The sequence below is a fragment of the Gekko japonicus genome, unplaced genomic scaffold (genome assembly GCF_001447785.1).
Source record: "Gekko japonicus isolate JY-2015 unplaced genomic scaffold, Gekko_japonicus_V1.1 scaffold7, whole genome shotgun sequence".
Taxonomy (NCBI): Eukaryota; Metazoa; Chordata; class Lepidosauria; order Squamata; family Gekkonidae; genus Gekko; species Gekko japonicus.
The window spans coordinates 2,592,145-2,616,226 of record NW_015159711.1 but is presented as its reverse complement, the minus strand read 5'-3'; the positions used below and the strand labels follow the sequence as shown (position 1 = coordinate 2,616,226).

Sequence of the window (24,082 nt, the reverse complement as noted above, 5' to 3'; positions counted from 1 at the left end):
ACGCGGAAGGTGCTTACGTTTTCTCCCAGAATCTCTGCTCGTCGTACTTGTGAAAGATGTGCCGCCAGGCGTAGATGTTCACCACCCCCACGGCCCCAGTGATCGTCAGCATGAGGGTAAGCTTGACCATGTGGCTGACTTGCACTAGCATAATGGTGGCGATGAGCGCCAACACTGCGATGTAGCTGTAGTACTTGGGGTTCTCCACACAGGTCCCCACAGGCAGCTCCAATGTTGTAACGTTGACGACGGAGTAATACTGCTGGCAGCTGAGCTGAGGAGGCACAAGAGAACAAGGCCCTGAGCTCATCCGGAGTGAACTGGCAGAGTGCCCCAGTTTCCTGCTTCCAATGGGAAGGAGCATCTGCTTCCAAAGGAGCCAGAAGACTCACTTGAATCAAGGGCATACAGTTATGGAGACCAGTGTTCCCTCTAAGCTGAGTTCCCTCTAAGCCTCCGGCTCACACATCTTTGTCTCCGCTCAGGAAGGAGGGCTCCAGAGCAAACCAATTTATGCAGCAACCAAATCGCTCACTCACAACTTTAACGCCAGTAGCTCACAAAGTAGAGTTTTTGCTCACAAGACTTCACAGCTTAGAGGGAACATTGAGGAGACTGCAGATGAAATATGTTACTTCTCGTGCATCTGTACCGTAGTTCATGGCCTCTGGTCTCTCCCCACACCATCTCACACCTGACCCCACACCCTTCATCCAAGGAGGTCAGGCATTTCCCTGCCATTTTATCCTCACCACCATCCTACAAGATAGGTGAGGCTGAATGATAGCAACTGGCCACTGCCAAATTCAAACAGGGAGCTTCCTGGCAGAGTGACATTCTAGCCCCGCCCCCCTACATTGCAGAAGCATGAGCAGAGGATGGTACCCTATTCCATGTCAGCCCATCAGCTTCCGCACTGCCTACTTTGACCTCTCCAAGAGCTTCTGGATAGCTGGTCTGGGCTTTGTAACTGGAGATGCCAGGGACTGAACTGAGAACCTTGAGCATGCAAAGAGTACCTTCTCCCACTGGGCTACAGCTCCTCCCAGGAGCAACAGATGTTAGACACGCACGAGGCCACCCACTTATCACCGTGATCCTGTCCAGTGGCCCTGGTCTGCGACTCATTCCTCGTGCAGAATCCTACCTCAGCTCTTGTATGCAGGATCAATCCTTTGGAATAGCTTGGCACAGCTGAAGCATTTCACGCCTCATCCCCAGCCACTATCCCTAAACAGCACAACAGTGACCTCGTATGACAGTGCGGCCTGAATCAAAAGAGCTGTGTTCTCAGCATACCCTGAGGTGAGGCAGCTGCCAGGCCTTCTGCCCCCCCCCCCCCCCCCCCCCCCCCCCTGCTGCTGCTGACTCCCTACTCACACCTCTCCTCTGAGGCCTGTGCTCACACCCTTCCATGGCCTGTGAAATATATTGGGTTCGAAGTCGTAGATAGTGAAATCAGCTCATGGTTTATTATAAGGCACGACAGAAGACAAAAAGCAGGGCCGGAGTCCTGCTTATATCCACACCCAGCACACACCCCCACAACCCGTGATAGGCTATTTACAGTGTACCGACACCCACAGGTCTACTCTCAGATCCGGGCTGGCCGATTGGTCCGTTCCAGGACCCTAGCTGGCTATTGTCTTTTAAGCGAAGCTCTGCTATTTCGCATGACCACGTGCGAACCCGACCGCGCGTACAGTCCGCGGTTGAAACACAACAGCCTGCTTGTGAGTGCTTTGTCACCTCTGCTCCCAGTTGCCTGTGTTACCTAGCGCAGCTGAGGAAGGGCCTGTGGGTGGTGCAGTAGCATTGCTGGTGGCCAGGGCAGTGGCACTCCTAGGTGCACCCACCACCATCAGGGAAAGGGCATGCAGGCAAGGTGGGCAGCTGTGACGGGAGGTGGTGGGAGAGCTTGTGAGAAGGCAAAAAGACGCACAGGAAAGTGGAGGGACACACGTGGGTGGCCAAGAAGGGGGGCCTCCAAGTGGGCCTAAGGAGGCCCCTGAGCACTCTCTGCCCAGGCCCCCCCCCCAAACCTGGAACTGACCCCATGTTGGATCCACACCTTTTCTGCGGGAGAAAGGACTTCCAATCAACCTCCCCTGCTTCCCTCCCTCCCACACCGTGTCCCCTTGGAGTCCTGTTCCAGGGGGGAGAGGGACTGCCAGGAAGAGGATTTCCAGGGGCAGGCTGCCAAATGAATGGGGGAGATGGGAAAATCAAGCTCCCCAGGTGGACGTCCCCGCCCCTGCAGAAACATCGGTCTGGATCCAAGCCACTGCCTCATTCTGCAGTCTCACAAGGCATGCAAAGTAAACATGCCACAACCCAGTCTCTTCCTCATGCGAACACTGCACCAGTTTAAACAAGACCCTGGGTGTGTGCGGTGTCACACAGGCAAATTCTTCTGGCCTGCCATCACTGCGTTTAAAAGAACTAAACTTCTCACGTTGCCCACTGATTAGGACGGAATAAATGTTTCCCTGTACTCTGCATACCTGCGGTTCTTTTGCACAGTTTACTCTGCTTGTCCTCGTCCCTGGGAAGGGTAGAGAGAGCCATGCAGAACACAAAGGCGCCCATTCCTCTCCCCACCCCCACCCCCCACTCCCATGCTCTTCAGCTGAATGGGGCCCACACATTTTCAAGTTGATTTTCATAACTTTAAAGGTTATTCTGTTTTTTAACAATTGGAAAAGATAACAAAAGTCTGCACCCAGTACCACTTTTTAGATTTGCTGGGACAAACTGCAAAATAAATGGAACAGACATGCTGCAGGCCAATGTATACAAGATCCCGCCTTGAAGGAGGTTGCTGGACATAATGGACTTTTTTAAAGTATCACATTCTTACGCTGCCCTTTCTACAGGGGCCTCAGGGTGGCACGCGCATTCTCCCCTCTCGCGCTTTACCCCCTCCACAACCTTATCGGGCAGGATAGGCTGGGGGGGCAAGGACAGGCCCAGGACCATCCAGTCGGCTTCACAGCTGAATGAGGATTTGAACTAGGACCAATCGGACATGCTAACCCTATCCTACTCTCTGGGGTTCCCTTTAAGTACATGATCCTGGGTTGCCGGAGGGGAACACCTCACTTGCTAAAAACAACCGTATTAGAACAGTGTATTCTGGAAACGCAATCTCCATTCTTCTCCTGCTCATTAAAAGCCTGTAATTCCTTCCCTTTTTTGACTGTTGGAGGGGAATGCTCAAACACATTGTGGAACGTGATCTTTGCGTCATGGTTTTTACAAGAAGCACTAAGCGACAGCCTCTTCTCACACACACACGGGTAAAGTCAGGGCCTTTGTTTCACACCCACCTCTTCTTCAAGCCGCCCAGAATGGAAATGGCAGCATTTTCATATCAGCTTTGGAAGACAAGGGTTCAAGGTCTGGCCAATTATTAACAGGTTCTAAAAATAATCTGGCGCAGCTGGCCTTTTGCTAATTTCGCTTAATGCCCCTGCACTGTACAGTTCTGTAAACAATTATCAGCCAACCCAGAAGAAGAAGGGAGGTCAGGATCGACGTCAGCGGCATGGTATGCCACAAAAGAGGACTTAGAGAAAGACGCAGTGGGAAGACCCCTGGGGTTGCTTCACTCAAAATGGACCCACTGCATGGAGACAACGCCCTATTAAATCTGACGTGGAGATCCCTGACACTTTCCCCTGGTGCTTATCATTTGAATATAACCATAAAAGCTTACTGTTAGGAGCACCTGGCAGAAGGACTGCTTAACCCCTCCTCTTCTGCCACTGTCTAATAAACATTTTGACACACCCACTCTACAGTTTCCCATACCTTTATTCCAGACTAGGAAAGCAACAAAAAGGGAGAATTTTTAGCCACAAATAGCAGGAAAGGCAAAGGTTAAAGCAACTTCTCCTGCCTGCTGCTCTTCCATTCCAGATTACAGCCTTTGGATGCTTCTTTTCATTACACAAGGTATCAGGGGGGGAAAGATACAGACTGGCATGTCAAGTGTAGTCTGGCCCACAGTTTTGCTAGAGATTAAAAGTGGCATGACAGGCCTGCTTACAATGTGAATGCCCAATTTCTTTCATCCCATTATATTCTCTGATCAAACGGGTGCTCCACCATCCTGCAAAATCTGTGTGAAATGGGTCCCACCACCCCATAAGAACAGAAGAGAAGCCATGCTGGATCAGGCCAATGGCCCATCCAGTCCAACACTCAGTGGCCAAAACCCAGGTGCCATCAGGAGGCCCACCAGTGGGGCCAGAGCTCCAGAAGCCCTCCCACAACACACAACACACGCAACAGCACTTCTATCCTACTGTATTTTTAAAAATTATTTTCTCCAGCTCACTTCCTTTGAATTATCATTTCCCCACAAAGCTGGAGAAAGGAGGCAATGGAGAAAAGAGATGCCAGGGTTGCTGTTCTTAACATAGTGCTTACCATGTCTACAATGTCTGCCATGGTAAGGATGAAAATAGCAGACATGGCCCACGTGTTCCTGGCCCATCGGGTCCGGTCAATCCAAGCGGAAAAAGCCACAAGCTTTTTGGGGAAAACCTGAAAGACAGGAAGACATTCAAGACACAAAGGCCATTTCACTAGTTATCCATGTCTTGACATTGAACAAATCAAAGGTGACCAGTGAGATGTGGTGTCTGTACCACTTGTGTGCCTCATCCATACAAGACTGCACACAGAGGGAGTGGCCATAGCCACTCAATGGAAGTCTACCACTAGACTCTTATGTTTAGAATGACTTTCCATGGGTGGAATAAAACAGGAAGCTGGGTGAGAGAAATCTGAGACATTAAATGCTGGTTTATCAACTTTGCAATTTAGGCTTATTATGATGATTAACTGTGCCATCCTAAATGCAGTTAAGCCCCTCTAAGTCCATTGAAGATGGATGCAAAGAGAGAGACTGACTGAGGTTCACATCACAGTTAGGTTGGAGACTGTAATGATAACACTATTGTATTCTAAGCAAAACTTAAAAGACTAACAAAATTTGTGGTAGGGTATGAGCTTTCGTGAGTAGCTTCTCACTTCTTCAGCTGTATCTGAAGAACACAAGTGGAAGAAGCACACGGAAGGTAAAATCTCAGTTTCCCAGTGATGTAAATGTTATAGGATGAAAGATAGGAAAATATGCTATTGCCACAACTGAAGGGCTGCCTTAAGAGCAGGCATCTGGGTTCATCACTCCAAACGGCTAACAGCTGGGCTCTTATTTGGGGACAGCTACGGTAGGGAAAGGCCCTTACCCTGGGGAAAATGGCAGCCAGCGAGCAAAGGGTCAGGATGAGGAGAAGAACCTCGCCAACAACAAACGTCACATAATTTGCCACCAACCTGTAAGGGAGAGGGGAGAGAAAGAAGAGAGAAAAAGGGGATGGGTGGGTAAAATGTTAGTGCTTTCAGCTCAATTCTTAGGCAGTCGAATGATTTGTTTTACAATAACCTAACTGTATATTTGTAATGTATTCAATAGCTGCCATTGCAATACATGAATCATCTAACTGACTTGCCATGTAAAGCTTCGTCCTGGGCTAGGATTCAAATCCCTCCAATCACATTGCTAGCCCAGGAAGAACCAACCAATCACTGGTCAGCAAGCTCCCTGAGCGGGAACGTCCATGATTGGTCCTTATGTATGCAACCTTATTGGTTGGTAAATGTACAGTAGGAGTGGCTACATTAGCCGGGAGAGTTTAAAAGCAGGACAGCTGCAATGTAAAAGCTGTTCTGTCTATCAGATGTTGATCCGTGTTGGAGTTGTGTTCGAGTTGTGGAATAAAGCTGAATCTTTGCTGAATCACTCTCTGACTACTTTGTTAAGCGAGCGACTTAACAATATTGCACACATTCCTTAGCACATCACTGTTTAGCAGACGGCTCTGCCTCCCGTGAACACAGGCTGAAAGAGGCCTAGTGACACAGATTTACATAATGCTCACCGTGGGTCAATGAAGATTTCCACCAGGGCGGTGAAGAAGAGGACGACGCATGAACAGCTGAAGGCTGCCCCGCTCTGCTTCTCCTTCTCCACAGAGTAGCGTGTCTCCATCTCAGGGTCAATGAAGCGCATAGACAGGCGGTATGTGGATTTGCCCTTTAGCCTGCCAGAAACAGAGAGTCAGCCCACGCATTAGGCAGACGGGTTAGTGCTGAGGGCACCGGGGGGGGGGGGGGCACCAATAGACTCAGGGCAGGTCCTGGGCAGTGCTACTAGCTGTGGCAGCCTGGGCAGTGCTACTAGCCCCACTACTACCACCCAGGTGCACCACATGTTCAGCAGTGGTGCCGGAAACCAGGGTGTGCTCACTTGGCTTGCCTTCCCCAGCCCTCAGCTGGCCCCATCCCCAACAGATGGAGGGAGGGAGGGGAAGAGAGGAGAAGAAGAGATCGGATTTATACCCTGCCCTTCACTACCCAAAGGAGTCTCAGAGCGGCTTACAATCTCCTTTTCCTTCCCCTCCCCACAACAGACAGCCTGTGAGGTAGGTGGGGCTGAGAGAGCTCTGAGAGAACAGCTCTGAGAGAACTTGTGACTGACCCAAGGTCACACCAGCAGCTGCATGTGGAGGAGAGGGGAATCAAACCTGCTTCTCCCAGATTAGAGTCCACACTCCTAACCACCACACCAACCCACTTTATGCCAAGTGGTTAGCTCCTTGCCTGCCCAGCTCTGCATGACCTACGGAGCAGTGAGAGGGGCACCTGAGTCACAGTGACTCTGCACTTGCCCGGATCATGGCAGAGGGCGTCTACTACTCTTCATTCCTGCAAATATTTCTTATTCTTGCCCATGCTGACAAGGCACAAGCGTGGAGTTCAAAATGTATTTGCTTAAAGACCACCTTTTAAAAAAAAAGTGTCTGGGGGGTGTGTGTGTTTTTAATCATGAGTGAAGCTGTGGCTGAAATGAAGGTTGGGCTATGCTGACGGATGGATTTATGCAGCAATTTTGAGCAAGCACGGGGGGGGGGGGGGGATGACGACACAGAATAATTGATCTCTGCTGCTTTCTGGGTTCTAAGCTTTCCTACACTGGCTGCAGCAAATCATCCCTTGTACCTTAAATTTGGCTGGCTTGATTGTGAATAAATAGGAAAGGTCTTTGACAAAAGAACGTTAATGTTTCCTACCTGTGGATGGACCCTCAAATGGGCTCTTTACCTATAGGACCTAACTACAACCCCCCACCCCCCACCCGTACCCTTGGTTCCTGGAACTTTTCACCATTCTGAAGAGGGAAGCAGATAACACATGCAAAATGGCAAACTCAGGAGGAGGAGAGGGGGGTACCCACCGGCAGCAGCTGCCTGGAGTGAGTGTTTGAGCTGGGCATGAGGGGGAAGCTGTATGGTTAAAAAAGCAGGTAGACCAGTGAGGGAAGGGCTGGACCATACCCAGGAGTGGGGGAAATGCTGCCGGAGAAATATCTAGCTATCAGTTGCGTTTTTATCTTGCCTTTCCTCCGTGACTCTCAAGGCAGTATACAGTGTTCTCCCTTCTCATTCTATTCTCACAACTCCCCTAAGAACATAAGAAAAGCCCTGCTGGATCAGAGCACTGGTCCATCTATTCCAGCATCCCGTCTCACACAGTGGCCAAGCAGTTCCTCTGGAGGTTCAACAACAGGGCACGGAGGTTGAGGCCCTCCCCGGATGTTGCCTCCTGGCACTGGGATGCAGAGGTTTAGTGCCTCTGAACACGAAGGTTCCCTTTAGTTACCGTGGCTAGTAGTCACTGAGAGACCAATCCTCCATGAATCTGTCTAAACCCCTTTTAAAGCCATCTATGCCTGCTGCCATCACTGCATTGATCTCTGGCAGTGAATTCCACATTTTAATCACTCATTGTTTAAAGAAGTATTTCCTTTTGTCCTCCTCTCTGAGATCAGTTAGCATGAGAAAGAGAGAGAGAGAGGCCCAAGGGCAAGTTTCTTGACAGAATGGGGATTTGAACTCCGGTCTCCACAGGAAGTGCTTCAACCACACTGGTTCCCATGATGTCTGAGGAATCGCACAAGGGGCTCCAAGAGACTTACGCCTGCACCGTCTCCCTCTCCAACAAGGCTTCGTTGAGCAATTTGTTCAGCTCCTGTTCGTTCTGCGAAGCATCCACTACCCTCTCTGCCAGGTCCCGCAACCGCAGGCGTCTCCGAGGGTTGGGAAAGGAAGGGTTAACCACCTAGATTAGAAAGGGAGACAAATGGAAAATTTCATGTGGGGGGGGGGAACAGCTCTCAGCCAACAAATACAAAGCTGCTTCCTACACTAGTACAGGAAGAAAAAATAGTAATTTTGATTAAGCAACTCAAGTTTGATGGAGAAATTAAGCGAAGAAGAAGAAGTAGTAGTGGTGGTGGTGGTGGTGGTGGTGGTGTTTGGATTTATACCCTGCCCTTCACTACCCAAAGGTGTCTCAGAGCGGCTTACAAACTCCTTGCCCTTCCCTTCCCCACAACAGACACTCTGTGGGGCAGGTGGGGCTGAGAGAGCTCTTGACAGAAACTGCTCTTTTTCAAGAACAGCTGTGCCAGAACTATGGCTTGCAATTGGAGGAGTGGGGAATCAAACCCGGTTCTCCCAGATTAGAGTCCACGCACTTAACCACTACACCAAACTGGCTAAGAAAACAAAGCATTGACGGTCTTTCAGTGTTGTAAATTCACACTTCTAGCCTGTGTATTTGCTACACTTAACCATTTCCTGCTTCAGTTCAGAATGAAGCTTGAGGGGTGAGTGGCTTGGATATGGGAGCAGTCATAGAAGGGGAAGGTTGGAGGCTCAATGGCAGAGCACTGGTTTTACATGCACATTCTCTCTCACACACACACACACACAGCTTCTCCATCTCTGCTAGCAGCTTTCAGTAAAGACCTTTCTCTGCCTACAACCCTGGAGGTCTGCTTCCAGCCACAGCAGAGAATACTGAGCTAGATGAACCAATGGTATGTAGAAGGATGTTTCATGTGTGTCCACAAGAAGAAACAGGAAGAAAATGAATGGGTCCCTCTTTAAACTGACAGTGTGGACTTTATAGCCACTTGGTATACCACAGTGTGCTCCAGAAATGATAGATTACTATGAACAACTAGCCAACTCTAAGGGGGTTAGTATATTGCAAGGAACTGGGGATAGAGAGGGTGGGGAATACGGCACATATCTGTATGATCTACGGAGAAACCCAGCGAGTGCCCACCCCCACCTCCTACCACAACCACAGGATCCTTGATTGGGCCGCCCAGTATACAGTGTATTTTGCACTTACTGTCCCCATGTTAACACTCAAGTACTCACAAAGCTGCCTTATTCCATGTTGGGCCATTGGTCTGTCAGGGTTAGTCTTGCTTAACCTCCCTCACAGCAGTTTTTCCGACAGCCATCAGTCACACTGACGGATGTTTTCTAAAGTGGAGATGCTGGAGGCCGATCTGGGGACTTTTGGCATGTAAAGCTGCAGCCCCAGCCCTATTCCCTGTTCAGCCCCCTCATTTCAACCCCCTGCACAAGGCAGGAAATCCACAAATACTTTCCCCCAAAACCCCAAGTGACCCCTGTTCCATGCCCAGAAGATGACAAAAAAAAAACCCCTCCAGGATCTCCAGCCAAACTGGCCTGGAGAAAAATTGCTTCCTGACTCCAAAGTGGCGATCAGCATTTCCCCGGGCATGTACGAAAGGGCCACAAGAACTAAGCACTGATGCAACCCTTCCTTCCCTCCCTCTCATGATTCCCATCAGCATAGCCCCATCCCTTCATTTGCACTGCCTCATCCTAGGTCACTTTCAGGGTCAGACCAGGGTGTGTGATGGAATGTTTAGTATCACAATGATAATTGGTAACGATGGTACAGTCCAGACTGTGTTTGTTCTGCAATCTAAGTAATTGCATTGAGTTTGGTATTAGGTGGAGAATTCAGTACAAAACACTCAGTTTCTAGCCCTTATGGCTAAGAATACAGATTTAAAACATGTGATCGCTGACCAGTGAAATCTCAGAGGACTGGGGGGGGGAGGGGGACAGGTTGAGATAAATTGCCAGTGATCAAGAAGATGGCTTTTCTGCCCCCGTCATACTTTTTTGCTCCTCCCAAGGGCTAGCAAATCATACAAACCAAGCACGTGTGCAAATTGGTTCACTTTCTTTAATATATACAGGCTGCAAAATTTGGGTAACTTCAGTGCAGGGATTTGACAGGCGTTTTCTTATAAGTTGTACAGCCCCCCCCCCCAGCCCCTCCATAACCTCATCCCTCCCCTTCCAATCCCTCCCTCCCCTCTTACCCGGGTGTCCAGGTCCTCTGCTTCATCTGGTGTGGTACAAGTGGTGTTAATGCTCCCGTTGCATTCTTTGGTGTTGATCAGCTGTGGCGAGTTCCCGTGGGATGAGGAGACAGACAGCTTCTGCAACACGAAACAGAGAAGGGGCAAAGGAAGTGAAGGCAAATGCTGGCCCCATCAAGAGATCAGTGCCAAGACGTGACACCTTCTCAAACTGGGATGGGAACAGAGAGGCTGGGGGCTTCAAAGGGAGGACGGCTCCTCATCAAAACTGTACAGTCTCTCTCTCCTCCCTCCTACTGTGGGCCTACATGGGCTAGACTTATTATAGTCTTTGGCTCCATTCTGATTTTGTCTCAAAGGAGGAGTCTAGCTTAACCGTGGAACTGATGTTTACTTACAGGATTTGATTTTGTTTTCTTCCTCCTCCCTCACTCCCCATGACATTCTATAGACAGCAAATTCAAATTTTCACCAAGGGGTGGTAAGAGTGGCGATACATTTCCAAGTGGAAACAAGGTAGGTTTTTGTTTGGTTTCATTTTAAAACTTTTCTTCGGGATGCAGAGAGTACCTGGATATTACACTCGTAGGCAAAAGCAATAACTTTCAATGTGTGCTTAGGTGTTTATTGTTTTATTGAATTATGTTATGCATTATTTTAGATGCTGTTTTAATGGTCAAATTATTTCATGTTTGCCAACCTGGGAACCTTATTTTGGTGGAAAGGCAGCACAAAAATGTTTTAAAGAAATAAATAGTACAAAAATAGAGACAAAGGCCAATCCATACCTTGTGTCCCATTAGACTGCTGCAAAATCCCTACAAAGCAAGGCAAGGTGTACGATGGGGGCAGGATTCAAAAGTACAGCCTTGAACCCATCTTTCACCCATCCCCATCCCCTTGAAATTTCTTCTCTGAGGCTGTTCTTCTCCCCTAGGAAGTCCATGATCAGATGCATCCACTGGGATGAAAACAGAAATGCAGAAGTAATTAAGTTTAGTGGGGGAGAGCACACGGGTGGTTTTGCCCTTCCCTCCTAGACTCCCACGCTGCATTTTAAATCGCCTCTACAATTCTCTGTGCTAGAGTAAATCAGCATGCTTTGGGTAGGCTTGTGCTACCACCTCTGCTGCTCGGAAGGAAATGGCTTTGTCTGTTGCAAGATTATCTTCCCTGCAAAAAAACTTCATAGCCCCTACCTAGGAGTCTTGTGCCCTACGATTTGAGAACCGTTGTCCTAAAGAGAAACCACAAAGTACCCTCCACACAGAGATGCTCATTATTATTGTCTACTCTTGAGTAGTTACTAAGCCAATTTTACAAGACTCTTTACTGTTACTACAAAAATACTTTCCATAGTGAACCCGTCCTTGTCCACATTCATAACGCAGAAGAGTACTCAGTGCTCACTATTCTGACTGGGGCCATTGTTTTCCTCTTCATCTTCCTAAGGTGTCTGAGCCGTACCACTTCTTAACAAAAATTCCTTACCCATGGAAAACCAACATGACATTAAGAAAACTTTTAGAACTTCCTCCCTGATATCTATATTGCTACGTGCAAGGAATTCACCGGAGGAAGAAGAGATTGGATTTATACCCCACCACTCAGAGTCTCAGAGCAGCTTACAAACGCCTTTCCCTTCCCCTTCCCACAACAGATACCTTGTGAGGTAGGTGGGGATGAGAGAGCTCTTTCCAAAACTGCTCTTTCAAGAACAGCTCTGACAGAACTATGGCTTGCCCAAGGTCATCCAGCAGCTGCAAGTGGAGGAGTAGGGAATCAAACCCGGTTCTCCCAGATTAAAGTCCACGCACTTAACCACTACACCAAACTGGCTCTCACAAACCATTACTCTATGCAAAAACAAAAATACCCTGTACTCTCTAAACAAGAAGTTAGGGAGAAGGGCTGCAGGTAGCCTAGGATTACAGCCTAAGCTTCTCTTCGACATGCTAGTTTTTTAGGAAGAGGGCTGAAGTGGTACATTCCTCACACAGCTTTAGCATTTCAGTGAGATCTGAGCTTGTCTCTGCATATTCCTGATAACCCTGACCCACACTGGAAACATTCCGAAACATCATAGTGGGACAAAGAAAATCTATCCAAGAGAGAATGCTTTCTACTGCCTTCTCCATAACATCTGTAATGCAGGCTCAGCATCTAAATTCAAAGAGCCCACTTGTCCCAGAAAGCCTTCAACAACTCAAGGCTCTATAACCTCCTCTATTACGTAACTCCCCTGTTACACTCATCCCCAGCTCTCTGCTCCTTCCCACCAGCTGTAGTCTTCGTATTTGTTTATTTTACCCTGCCTCTGCATTCTATGCAGGATACCCAGGAATACTCAACAGAAAACAAAGAACAATATAAAATCATTACAATGATTCTAAAATTACAATACAATGACCAAGCACCCCCATACCCTAGCTAAAAGGTCAACAGAATAAATCATAAGAGCCCAGACAATACAATAGTCATCTGCCTGCCAGCCAGCTGAGCCCTTCCATCCCACCAATTTGACCAGAAAAAATCAAAACATTAAAATTAAAGGACAACAGTTGACTAGGTGAACCTCCCTTGGCAGGGCATCTCTGAGTCATGAAGGCCTTTCACTCTGGCTGCTCACTGTATCTCCAATGGTGGTGAGCTCAGAGGATTACCTAAGAGTTTAGGGAGGTCTACAAAGGACATGGTGATCTGCATTGCATTGTATATCTAATACAAATTACAGAATCTCCAGGCAGGGATCATGACACTTCTATGTTCTGTACAGTTGCCTCTCTCTGGAAAAGGGCACTGGACTAGACAGAACATGGGTCTGATCCAGCAGGACTCTTTTCCTAACACATCACTGGTATTCAATGGAAGTTGAATAGTAGCAGCATTGGGAACCAGGATGACTTAAATCTGCTTAAAACAAGCAGTACTCCAGGAATGAAAAACAATTGTGAATTCTGGATGATGATGTGTTAACGCATAAACTGATGCTAACATACAACCCTTGTCTGTTCTCTTGGAAGCCAAAGGAGCCTGCTGACAATACTCATGCAACACAGCAAGCCTTTGGAGTCGAAGCACAAGCCAGTGCCTGCCCAATTTAAAAATGACAAATTGAAACAAGGAAGAAAGCATCCTCTTTAGCTTTGAATGATTAGTCCTTGGGACAGGCTATTTTAATTCCCGGCTGAATAGAGAATGGGGCTTATTAACTGACTCCATTGATTCCTGCTTCCCAGGAGACAGAAATGCAAATGTAGTGTGTAAAGACGCACACACACCCAGAAGCTCCATCCACCCTGCTGTTTTGCTCTGCCTTGGCTTCCCAACTGGAGCAGGGTTTCTCCATAGAGTCCATTGTATCCACCTGTCCACTTTCCAGGTTTTCCCCTGCTTTTCTCCAGTCTTTCCCAAACTTGGTTTGGTACAGTCTTTCTGTAAAGATTGCAGTCCAAGCACGTGCAAATAGGAACGTGTTTATTTCTGAAGTGTCTGTCCATATCGATGCCATTTTCCTTTCCTCAACTCCATGTGCCTTCCGTCCCCCCATACACCATCAGAGTGGGGTTTTTTTTAATTGGTAGTTGCTAAAGTACTACAGCAATTGCTGATTTAAAAAAATAAATAAATAAAAAGTCTCCTGGTGGCACAGGGGGAATGGCAGCCACAGGCAGGAGAAGGCCTGAAGAAAAGAAAGTGTGTGGAAATCTGCCATGTGGCTGCTCCATTGCTGCCGCAACTGCCTCTGCATCTGCGATGAGTGCGATATGGCGAATCATCACCCTGAGGATGCACCCATGCACCAGCAAACTGGGCACAACAATCTCTTTCACTTCTTCAGTCATTAGAATGGTGATTTGCAAAACAAACCTCTGACATGCCAGGTATCACCCTCTGAATGAAAGATACGCGATGACAGAGTCCATCTCCTTCATTCACCCTTTGAAATGTATACCTCCCAGCTTTGCTTGTGGCCCTGTCATTTTCGCCTTCTCAGGACCGGAGCCAGGCACAAAGCTAGCTCCCTCTTAACTGCACAGCCAGCCTTGACAAGCTACATAGCTAAGATGCAGGAAGGCTCCCACTCACCTGGCTTTCCAAAAACTATGAAAAATGGAATTATTCAAGAGGGTTTCCTTGCAAGGCTAAATAGGGCAGTGCTGTAATGGTTTAGAAAGTTGCATTGCAAAGGGGATAGGAACTGTGTCCTATATTGCTGCCCATCACTGTAAGTATGCTCCAACTAGGTAGTTTCTACGCTATTTAATGTGTCACGTTTAAATGCTCGTGTTTCATTTTAGGTTTGTTTCAGCTCTGTTCTAGATTTCTGTTTGTTTTTCAGATTTCGGGAGTCTAAACCCTACTGCACTGTTCCCCGGATGCCCCGTGCTGTTGACTGCACTTGACCTACACTATGTGATCCGCCTTGAGTCTCAGCAAGAGAGACGGACTGTCACTAATGTCAATAAATACATAAACACATGTAAGATCTCACAGGCAGAACCTGTGGGAGACTCTTAACTCAGAATGTACAACCAGGAGGCAAAAGTAGATGGTTTTGTTTTGCTTTGTTTTGGATCTGCTGTTTGGCCTCAAAGCACAGCAGTCTGAAGCTTCTTGGGACCAGCTGCCTCCTCTAACCTCATCCCCTCCCCCAGGCAAATCGCTAAGCAGTTGCAAAGGAGCCATGCTGTGTAAACTTGGTCATGTGAAGTTCTAAAGGCCTCTTCACGTAACAGAACCGTAGGAATGCACCCAAGGCATTTTAAAAGCTAAAAAAAGAAAAAGTGTGAATATGACAAACATAACAGAAGTCTTAAGGACATAAGAACATAAGAGAAGACAGTGTTGGATCAGCTGCCATCAGGAGGTCCACCAGTGGGGCCAGGAGGACACTAGAAGCCCTCCCACTGTTGCCCCCTCCCCAAGCACCAAGAATACAGAGCATCACTTGCCCCAGACCAAGAGTTCCTATCTATACCTTGTGGCTAATTGCCACTCCTCTCCATATGTTTATCCAACTCCCTCTTGAAACCATCCATGCTTGTAGCCGCCGCCAGCTCCTGTGGCAGTGAATTCCGTGTGTTAATCACTGTTTGGACTAACAAAACTTATTCTAACATAAGCTTTTGTGAGTCAGGGTTCACCTAATCAGATTCAGAGTGCACAAACACATACATCAGTGGTAGCTCCATAGAGTGTATACTCAGTGGCAAAACTGGTTTTACCTCTGTGTGATGTGTGAAATGCTCCACAGCATTTTTGCTTGTAGGCTACATTTTACCCTGGGATATGTTTTCCAGATTTTTTTTTCTTTAATTAGACAGTAGAGGGGAGAAGTGTGGGGCTCTCAGGAGAAATCCAACCAATCTCCCTTCTTTGTATTCTGAGAAGTTGGCAAGTATGGAATCTGTTGAAAGGGATACTGGTTTATGTTACTGTCACAGGGGTTCAGGGGGAGAAAAGCAGGCGAAAACCAGAGATGGAGGATCCTGCTGACCCAGTCTCCCTGAAACCATTTGGCTATAATTTGCCCCTGAAACACCGATCTGAAGCTGAAAGCAGAAATTCTGGCTCTCTCTGTCACACATACACTATTCCTTCAGCTAAACACATGGTCTGGCTCAAGTGAGACTTGGCATAGGCATATAAACCAGTTCTTTTCCACCTAAACAATCTAGTGATGACACATGCAGAGGAAGGAAAGAAACTGCCTGTAACTACTTGTATAAGGAAAGAAAAGAGGGAAAGGATTTCAGATGCAGATGCAAAACAGAGTTAAATAATACTGTAAACTAATGTAGCCTGACTAAATTGGTTCCCTACAGGGGTTATTTCGTAGAAAAAGAGGTGCAGGAGCTCATTAGCATAACTCATTAGCTTAACTCCTTTGCATATGCCACATCCCCTGACCTCACCGGAAGTGTGTCAGGAGGCAACGCCCACCGCTCAGGCTCCACTGGATTGTTTTGGATTGATAGCTATTGGGGGGGGGGGACATGCAGATCTATCCTCACAGAGGAGGGAGAGCTTGTACCTGAATAAAACTTGGTCTTAAAAATGCCACTGGACTGTTTTGGACCGGGGAGGGGGGGGGGCTCTGCAATTTACCTGGCTGCTTCTTGCTCTGACTGAGGGCTGCTGGGAGCAGGGGGTGGAGCTTGTTGCATGTGCCCGCCCCCTGGGCTCTTTACTGCCGAAGCTCCGCTCCCGCTCATTCCTGCAGGAAATGACCCCTGGTTCCCTAGCTTAACAGCTTACAGTTCTCCTTAGATCCCGAGTCATGTCGCTCTGACATGATGGCCTATCCTACATGATGGCCTATCCTTCCCTTGCTTGCTTCTGGAAAAACCAAGTGTAACTCTCCCTCCAAAGATTTGTGGATCTTCTTATAATCACATCCTCTTGGTATTTTCCTTCTCTGGCTGGTGCTAAGCCAATCAATTGACTCCTTTTGGAAGAGAACCCGTGTCTTTCTTCCTAGGGCTTTATGATTTGCTGTACTGTTCTCGCCCCTACGGCCTGCAGGTCTAGCCTGGTCCTGCAGCTTGACTCGAAACAGGAAAATCCTGGGGATCTGGATGGGGCTCATGATGGTTACTGAAAGAAAGCCTCCTTGGAATGCTTTGGCAGTGTGGGAAAACCTCCACAGAGGTGAAAATGAAATCATCTGCTCTACTGGAGGTAGGTGTTATAGAGGGAACCTTGGAGTTCATCTGGTGTGTCCAGACTCTTATTAAAGGCCTGCAGTAAGGACAGTCCACGAGGCACCCTTTCGACACTAGAACAGCTCTTCATTCGGATATTTCTCCTAATATTCAGCCAGATCTTCTCCCTTGTAAATTCCACTCAGTCTTCCTAGTGCTACCACATGAAGCAAGAGAGAGCAAGTCTGTTTCACCTTCTATGGGGACAGCCTTCCTGATATTTGAAGACAGCGATCACTTCTCCCCTTAGTCTTCCTTTCTCCAGGCTAAACATACCCAGCTCTTTCAACCTTGCAGTCTTGACACTACTGAAATGAACATCCATTATTTTCAGTGGATCCATATGGTGCCGGCCTAAACACTGGCTGAAAAGGAGTTTTGCCCCAGCTGCCAGCTCTGCAGGTGGCAATGGTTTTCTGGGCATGGGGGAAAGGAAGGGGACAGTTACCTAGCAACCACAACACTGTCAGGGACAATAACTAGTCCCCAAGGGAAGTTAATAGGCAGGAGAAATAGCAGAAGCAAAGAAAAGGAAAATGGAGGATTCTGGGAGGTGGGTGGGGAGAGGAGAGCCGTGCTAGAGGTCCCAGTTCAGCACATGGCACAGCCTGTACCAAGATTTGGTTTATTGAGATGGGGGGACACACACACTAACAGAATCGTACAAAAAATTCAGCAAGTATTAAAAATAAGAAGTAAACAGTTGCATGAATCATCTTTAAAATGGGGAAAGGTATAAGGCCTGTCATGATACGGCAGGATTAAGGGATTTTTTTCTGCATATGAAAAAGGAAGTCCAAAGCATAATTGCAGAGATTCAGGTTTATCTTCCTTACTTTGAGCAAAACAACAGCCATTTTTTAAAAACCTTGGTACTTGGATGGCAGACCACCAAGGAAGTCCAGGGTTGCTACTCAGAAGCAGTCAATGGCAAGCCACCCCTGTTTGTCTCTTGCCTTGAAAGCCCTACGGGGTCGTCATAATTTTTCTGTGACTTTACAGCACTTTCCACCACCACCATTCTGTTGGAAAGGGACCTGGGAGATTTGGGGGCAATGTAATAGCAAGAAGAGGATGCCCAGAAAGGGCGTTCATTCTTTAAATGAGCAGCAGCTGGGTAACATTTTGATGAGTCTGCTTTTCTCACTTTTGCACACAGGTCCTGAATAGGGGTGTGCATCTGGCAATAGATGAACCGAAAGTTTTTTGGCTATCACATAAGCCAAATACAGATCAGAGATCTGTATTCAGCAACCAGTATAGCTGAACCCAAAAAAGCTGATATTGGCCCCTGCCACACGGGGGGGGGGAGTACGGCCAAAGTTTTGGCCGCACCAAAAGAAACATGCGGCGGTGGGATCACATAGATCCCCTGAGCCGCCGCGTAGTTTCTCTCTGGCACGATCAGATGCCAGGGGGGAAGCTACTGAAGGGAGAGCAAGGCTGCTGAACTGCGCATGTGTGCGCGTGCGCAGTTCGGCCGGGAGCCTGGATTGCTCCGGACAACAGGCGTGGCGACGATCCCATGGCCACGCTGGCTGCGGTGCTTCAGGTAAGTCCTCCTCTGTAGGAGGTTCTTTTTTGCAGCGGCTTTTTGGGGTTTAGGGATGGATCGGGGACGGGTGCGCGCCACTTCCCAGATGTTGCGGTGAGATCGCGCCCATTTGCTGTGCCCCCGATCCGTCTCTCTCCCGGGCCAAAATCTTCCATGTGACCGGGGCCATTATCCGGCTTCTTTTCGGGTTCATTCTGCTATACCGAATACAAGGACTCAGTTACACCTAACAGCCTTAACCTGCCAGTCAGAGGAGACATGTTTAAATGCCTTTCTTCCCCTCCCTGATCTTGGGGAGGGAAAGAAAGGCATTTTAAATATGCCTGGGTTGCCTGCCTGAACTTCTCCAGGTGCCCCGCGGCTGCAGGGCACCTGGAAAAGAGCAGGCAAGGAACCCAGGCAAGTTTCTATCCCTGCCCTTCTCTTCCCCAGCCAGGGAAGGGAAAGAAAGGCATTTAAACATGTCTCCTCTGACTTTTCCTCCCCTCTCTGCAGCAGCTGAGAGGCTCAAGGAAGGGAAGGAGGCATATTTTCATGCCTGCTCTTTGCTTCCCCAGCTGACCTGGCTTTCTGTTGTCAATTTCACTAACAGCTGACTGGCAGGGAGTGAAATTGACAAGGAAATCTGCAGAATCTACCAGAGGCAAAGAAGTCATTTTAACATGCCTCCTTTCCCTCTGGTGGGGTGTATCAGACCCAAATATTTTTGGCAGTACCAAATATTTCCCCAATCTGAATATTTTACTGGTATTGGACTGGGGAAATTCGACATTTACCAATATTTTTTTGTTCTGATTTATCCAAAGCTGAAAAATACCAGCTTTTTTTTTTTTTGCACACCCCTAGTACTGAAGGCCTGAGGATGCTGAGCGATGCAAACCTTTGGGCCCTTCTCCTTTGGGTCTTAGCCTGAGGGTTGGAGCCTAGCGCTGGGCATAAGATCAGCTGGTGGAGAGAGAAGACCCGCTGAGCAATCCAAAGCTTCCCGCCACCCCTTATATTTGTTGTTGTGTTGATTTTTCCTATCATTATATGCTTTTGGGTCCCCACTAGGGACTAAATAAAATAAATACATTCATGGGAAAATGACAATGGCATACTCTCCTGCTTGTATAAATGCAAGCTGAAAATGCTCAGCCAAAAAAAGACGCAAACACTGTATTGGTGAGTCAAGAGTTTTCTGGGAGGGTCTGTGGTGAGGCCAGGATATGTGTTCACTTCCAAATATGGTACTGTGAAGAAGAGAGGAAGAAGGAACACTCACCACACCATTGATCCCGTTCTTGAGTGGCTGCTTGGGTACTAGTATAAGGTAGGTTACAATCCCCTTCTCCTTCAAGTATTCACACCGTGATCCACCATCTCCTGGCTCCACCTCAAACTCTCCCTTCAAGCAGTCCATGGTGCTCTGAGAAATGTGTACACGTCTGCAAGGAACACACACACACACAGAAAAAAAGCAATCAGCTGTTACTGGTTGGCATGATGTTTAAGGGAGAAGATTCTGGAGGTTCAGAGATCCAAAGAATAGAAAGTGAGCACATGAAAAGGGGCTTTTTGGGAGGCAGCCCTACGATTATGGAACAAAGTTCCCCAGGGAGGTGCACCAGGCCCCCTCACTTCCGATCTCCAGGAGGCAGTTTAGGACAGTTTTATTTAGCACGGCATTTGACTAATTTAATTTTTATTTATCAGCAGTCCTAACTGAGTTGTGGTCTTTTATGTGTTTTTTATAATAGTTGTTTATTTACTTTGTAAGCCTGAGTTTTGCAGGGCAGAAAGATGGCGGATAAATGTTTTAAATAAATAAACAGAGTTCCTGCATGGTACTGTAAATGCCTGCAGTGCCAGAGTCAATCCAATTCTACCATACGTTGATTACACAGCAGTTGTTATGTTTCTTCTTGAGCAGGTGGCTGCATATGGAGGATCTGGTACACACTCAAAATCATTGTATACATTATAATTTATTATTGCATGGGGAAACACTTCTGTTATTCAACATTTTAGCATACCTTTTAGGAGCAGATTGGTAAGTTTCCTTTGGGGAACGGCACCTTTAAAACCAAGACATCTTTAAGCTATGAAACTCATTGCCACATGATGTCTTGACAACCACTAGCCTTAATGAGAATCAGGTTAGGGACTGAAAACAAGACCTAGGTTCAAATCCCACCAACGAGAACTTTAGAGGACTGAATGAGATATTTATCATTAATTTAGACTGCAATCCTGCACTTACTTACTTGAGAATGTCCCATTGAACCCAATGGAGCTGGGTTCAGTAAGTATGCATAGAACTGGACTCCATGTCATGTAAACTATCTCTGTTGCCCAATATACACAGAGTTTTGTGCACATCCAGCAAACAGGATTAACATCAGTATCAGATGTATCACTGCACCATCAATATTTTCAATCATTTTAACTGATCTTATTCTATACACTGTAAGATCCTGGCAAAAAGGTGATTTTCTAAGGTGATTTTCGTTCAAGAATACTGCAGGGCAATCTCACAGGTCCTTTCGCATACACTCCTTCCCCCATACATCTTCAGAAATAGAAGTACTATTTATTTTTTTTCCTCCCCAGTTTATCATACTGTTATTTCCAGACTCGTTTCTCATTCCAGTAACACAGAAAATGTGGTACACACGTCTCTCTGTCATCTTAGTATTCTTCACAATGGAAACTCTTTCAGGGTCAATGATGACCATGAAAGGAAAGGTGACAGGTTGGCAACCAGGATCAGGATTGCAAGGTTGGTTGATGGCTTACAGTCAACCAGAGCTGCTTGGCTCACCCGCTACCACCAGGAAATGGGAGATTGCACTAGAGATTCTTGAGAGATTCCAGTGGAATGATGTCCCATTTCCTGACAGAAAGGTGTGGGCAGCGAGAGGGGAGGGTTAGAAAAAAGTGTGCAACAAAATTCCATTCCTCTTCCCTCCAGGCATCCCAACAGGAAATGGGAGACTCTCCCAGCAAGAAGCTTGGAGTGATACACCTTTTCCTTGTGGCAGAGCACACCTCTCTTGCATTAGGCCTCTGGTCCTCTGTTTTCTGACGAGAGAGATACCTGGAAGAGGGAGCAGAACATGGCAGAAGCACTCCTAGAAGTCCCAGCCATGCTGAGCTAGAAGGAGCACAAAAGGTTAGGGTTTCCTACTCTCCCTTGCATTCCACAGAGCATGAACTCAGTCCAGAGGGGCCCACAGAAGGTTACCGCCCAAGCCCTGGAATCCAGTGGAAGGTTTAGTGGGGTGGGGACGTGCTGACGGCACTAATGTCACTTCCGGATTGTTGCACCAGCACGATGCCTATGCCCCATTCCCCACACACACACACACACACACACACTCTACAGGTAAGCAGGGCTGCAGGGCACAAGGTCTCCCACTTATACCAGGTAACCTGGCCAGCCTCCAACACTGTAAGGTTGATCAGAAGAGTGTTGGAGGGAAGAGTGCAATAGCTCTCTCTAGCACCCTTTGTCCCCGCTAGAATCAAAGCCAGAGAAGGAGAGTACATGGGAGTGGGGCAGATGGAGAGGAGGGTGCAATGGTGGAGTACTTAGTAGGAGGAGTCCTGAAGGGAGTCTTGCGCCCAGTCCAGTGCCCTCTCAAAAGAAAACGACAGCCCATGATGCCATCCCTGAAATGTAACAGTGGTGTTCATGTAGGCATGGAGTTGGCTCCTAGGACTATGAAGGCAAGCATGGCACAGACTTTTTTATTTATTTATTTATTTGATTGATTGATTTTTATCCCGCCCTCCCGCCGAAGCCCCTTCGCCCAGCTGCCCACTGCACCACAAAAAAAGATGTTTCCAAAGCTTGGGTGCCCTAAAAAAAAAAAAAGAATGAAAGAAATCTCAAGTACGCACACACACACAAACACATTTGAGTAAGTACTCGCTGTATTCGTGGAAGAACAAGCAGAATAGGATGGGGGGGCAGTTACAAAACCTCTCCTATTTGTCCCAGTGGGGAAACAGATATGTACTGATGGGATACACCTTACTGACAGGCTGCACATAAGGTTCCCCGATGCAGAAAACAGAGGTTCTCGGGGAACATTTCAGGTCAGAAAAAGAGCAGAGGGGAGGAAACTTTGAGCTCCTTATCCCTGTATGCTGCAGTGCCTGAGAAATTTAAGTTTCAACAAGGAACTCTCAGCGCACGGGGAGACAGGACGTGGGTGAACACGTAAATAGTGATACATGTAGTTAAGTCTTAAGTATTTACTATCGCACTTGATTACACCCATCGATGTTTCCCCTTGCCTCACCCTTCCCTCCCATGCCTTTACTGTCTTTCCCCCACCCACCACCCCATCAAAATTTAGACTATAAGCTTATTAAGGGACCTCTCTCTTGATCTGTTTACACAGTTATTGATGGAAGAAGATGAAGAAATTCAGACTGGCTCACTATCACAAATACACAACATTATTTTGCTCTCAGACCATTATGTTGTGATTCTGGAACTAGATTTCCTCAAATCTGGCCTTCCCTGAAGCTCCTTCCCTGAAGATCACTGGGGCAGTTGGGGGGAAGGTAGTTGTGCATTTCTTATGTTGTGTCGGGGGTTGGATTAGATGACCAGTTGAGGTCCCTTCCAGCTCTAAGTTTCTATGGTTGTCCAATGCTTTAATGTGTGGTGCCCTTGCTTCTTAATTAAGCATGGCTATTGCTATTAATAGTCAAGCCCTGTTGCCCAGAACCATGCAGAGGGAAAACCCCATCTCTGACCTGCTTAGAAGTATGCACATTTATTACCTTCCTTTGCTTCCTGGCTGGCTGTGCCTCACTCATTTGCTTGGTCCTTGCCCTGAAGCTAGCTTTTGTGAGAGCTGACAGGACCAAGCATGCTCTAATTTATCTGTACTTTGTTGCTGCCGCCAGGAAACAAGAGGAATCATCATTGTGTAGATAATCCCTGGCACCACAAAAAGAGTGTCCTTCCAAGTGGCCTTCCTATTAAGTGCCTATCAGGGTACATGGAACATTCATCCTTCCAGTCCCTTCTTGAAATAAATGCTATCTACCTTCAATGATTCTCCCATCACTTTTGAAAGTGGGTTAGCTGGCCAATGACTGTGTCCTACCAGAATCTGATGGGCCACATCTGATTGGGCTGCTGTGGACTTGCCGGATTGGAAAAGCTGATTTTGTTCTTTTAGAAAACTACAGTTCGGTTCTTTACTGTGCAATCTGCTTGTTTATCGTAAAAGCAAAGAAAAAAGAAAATCATAAAGGTACCGAACCTTAACATCTGTAATCTGAACATGTAAAAGCCCATGTCTGGGGACAAACAGATAGAACTAGAGCTGAAATGGCTGAATTGGTCCCCTGCTCCTGCTCCCTCCTTGTGATCCACCTTTGAGAGAGCTGAAGCCTCCTTTTGCCTTTGAGCACCACTGGTCTATGCCCACAGATAGCGTGCAAAGGGCTTCTACTTGGTTGTCTTGGTTTTATATCTGTGGGCTGAATGAAGCGTGCCCAGCTGCAAAGGGAAACTGGGCTCTCTGT

At 47.4% G+C, this 24,082-nt stretch overlaps 1 protein-coding gene across 1 annotated transcript in view; it reads right to left on the bottom strand.

Moving 5' to 3' along the window:
• ADCY3 (adenylate cyclase 3) overlaps positions 1-24,082 on the bottom strand; it is a 116,550-nt gene that overhangs the window by 10,512 nt on the left and 81,956 nt on the right. Inside the window, exons 7-13 of the mRNA XM_015428510.1 lie at positions 19,815-19,977; positions 10,289-10,408; positions 8,048-8,190; positions 5,952-6,113; positions 5,259-5,346; positions 4,435-4,551; positions 18-274 (exon numbers count right to left, since the gene is read on the bottom strand). Of these exons, the coding sequence (XP_015283996.1) occupies positions 18-274; positions 4,435-4,551; positions 5,259-5,346; positions 5,952-6,113; positions 8,048-8,190; positions 10,289-10,408; positions 19,815-19,977 (1,050 nt within the window). The remainder of the gene's footprint in view (positions 1-17; positions 275-4,434; positions 4,552-5,258; positions 5,347-5,951; positions 6,114-8,047; positions 8,191-10,288; positions 10,409-19,814; positions 19,978-24,082) is intronic.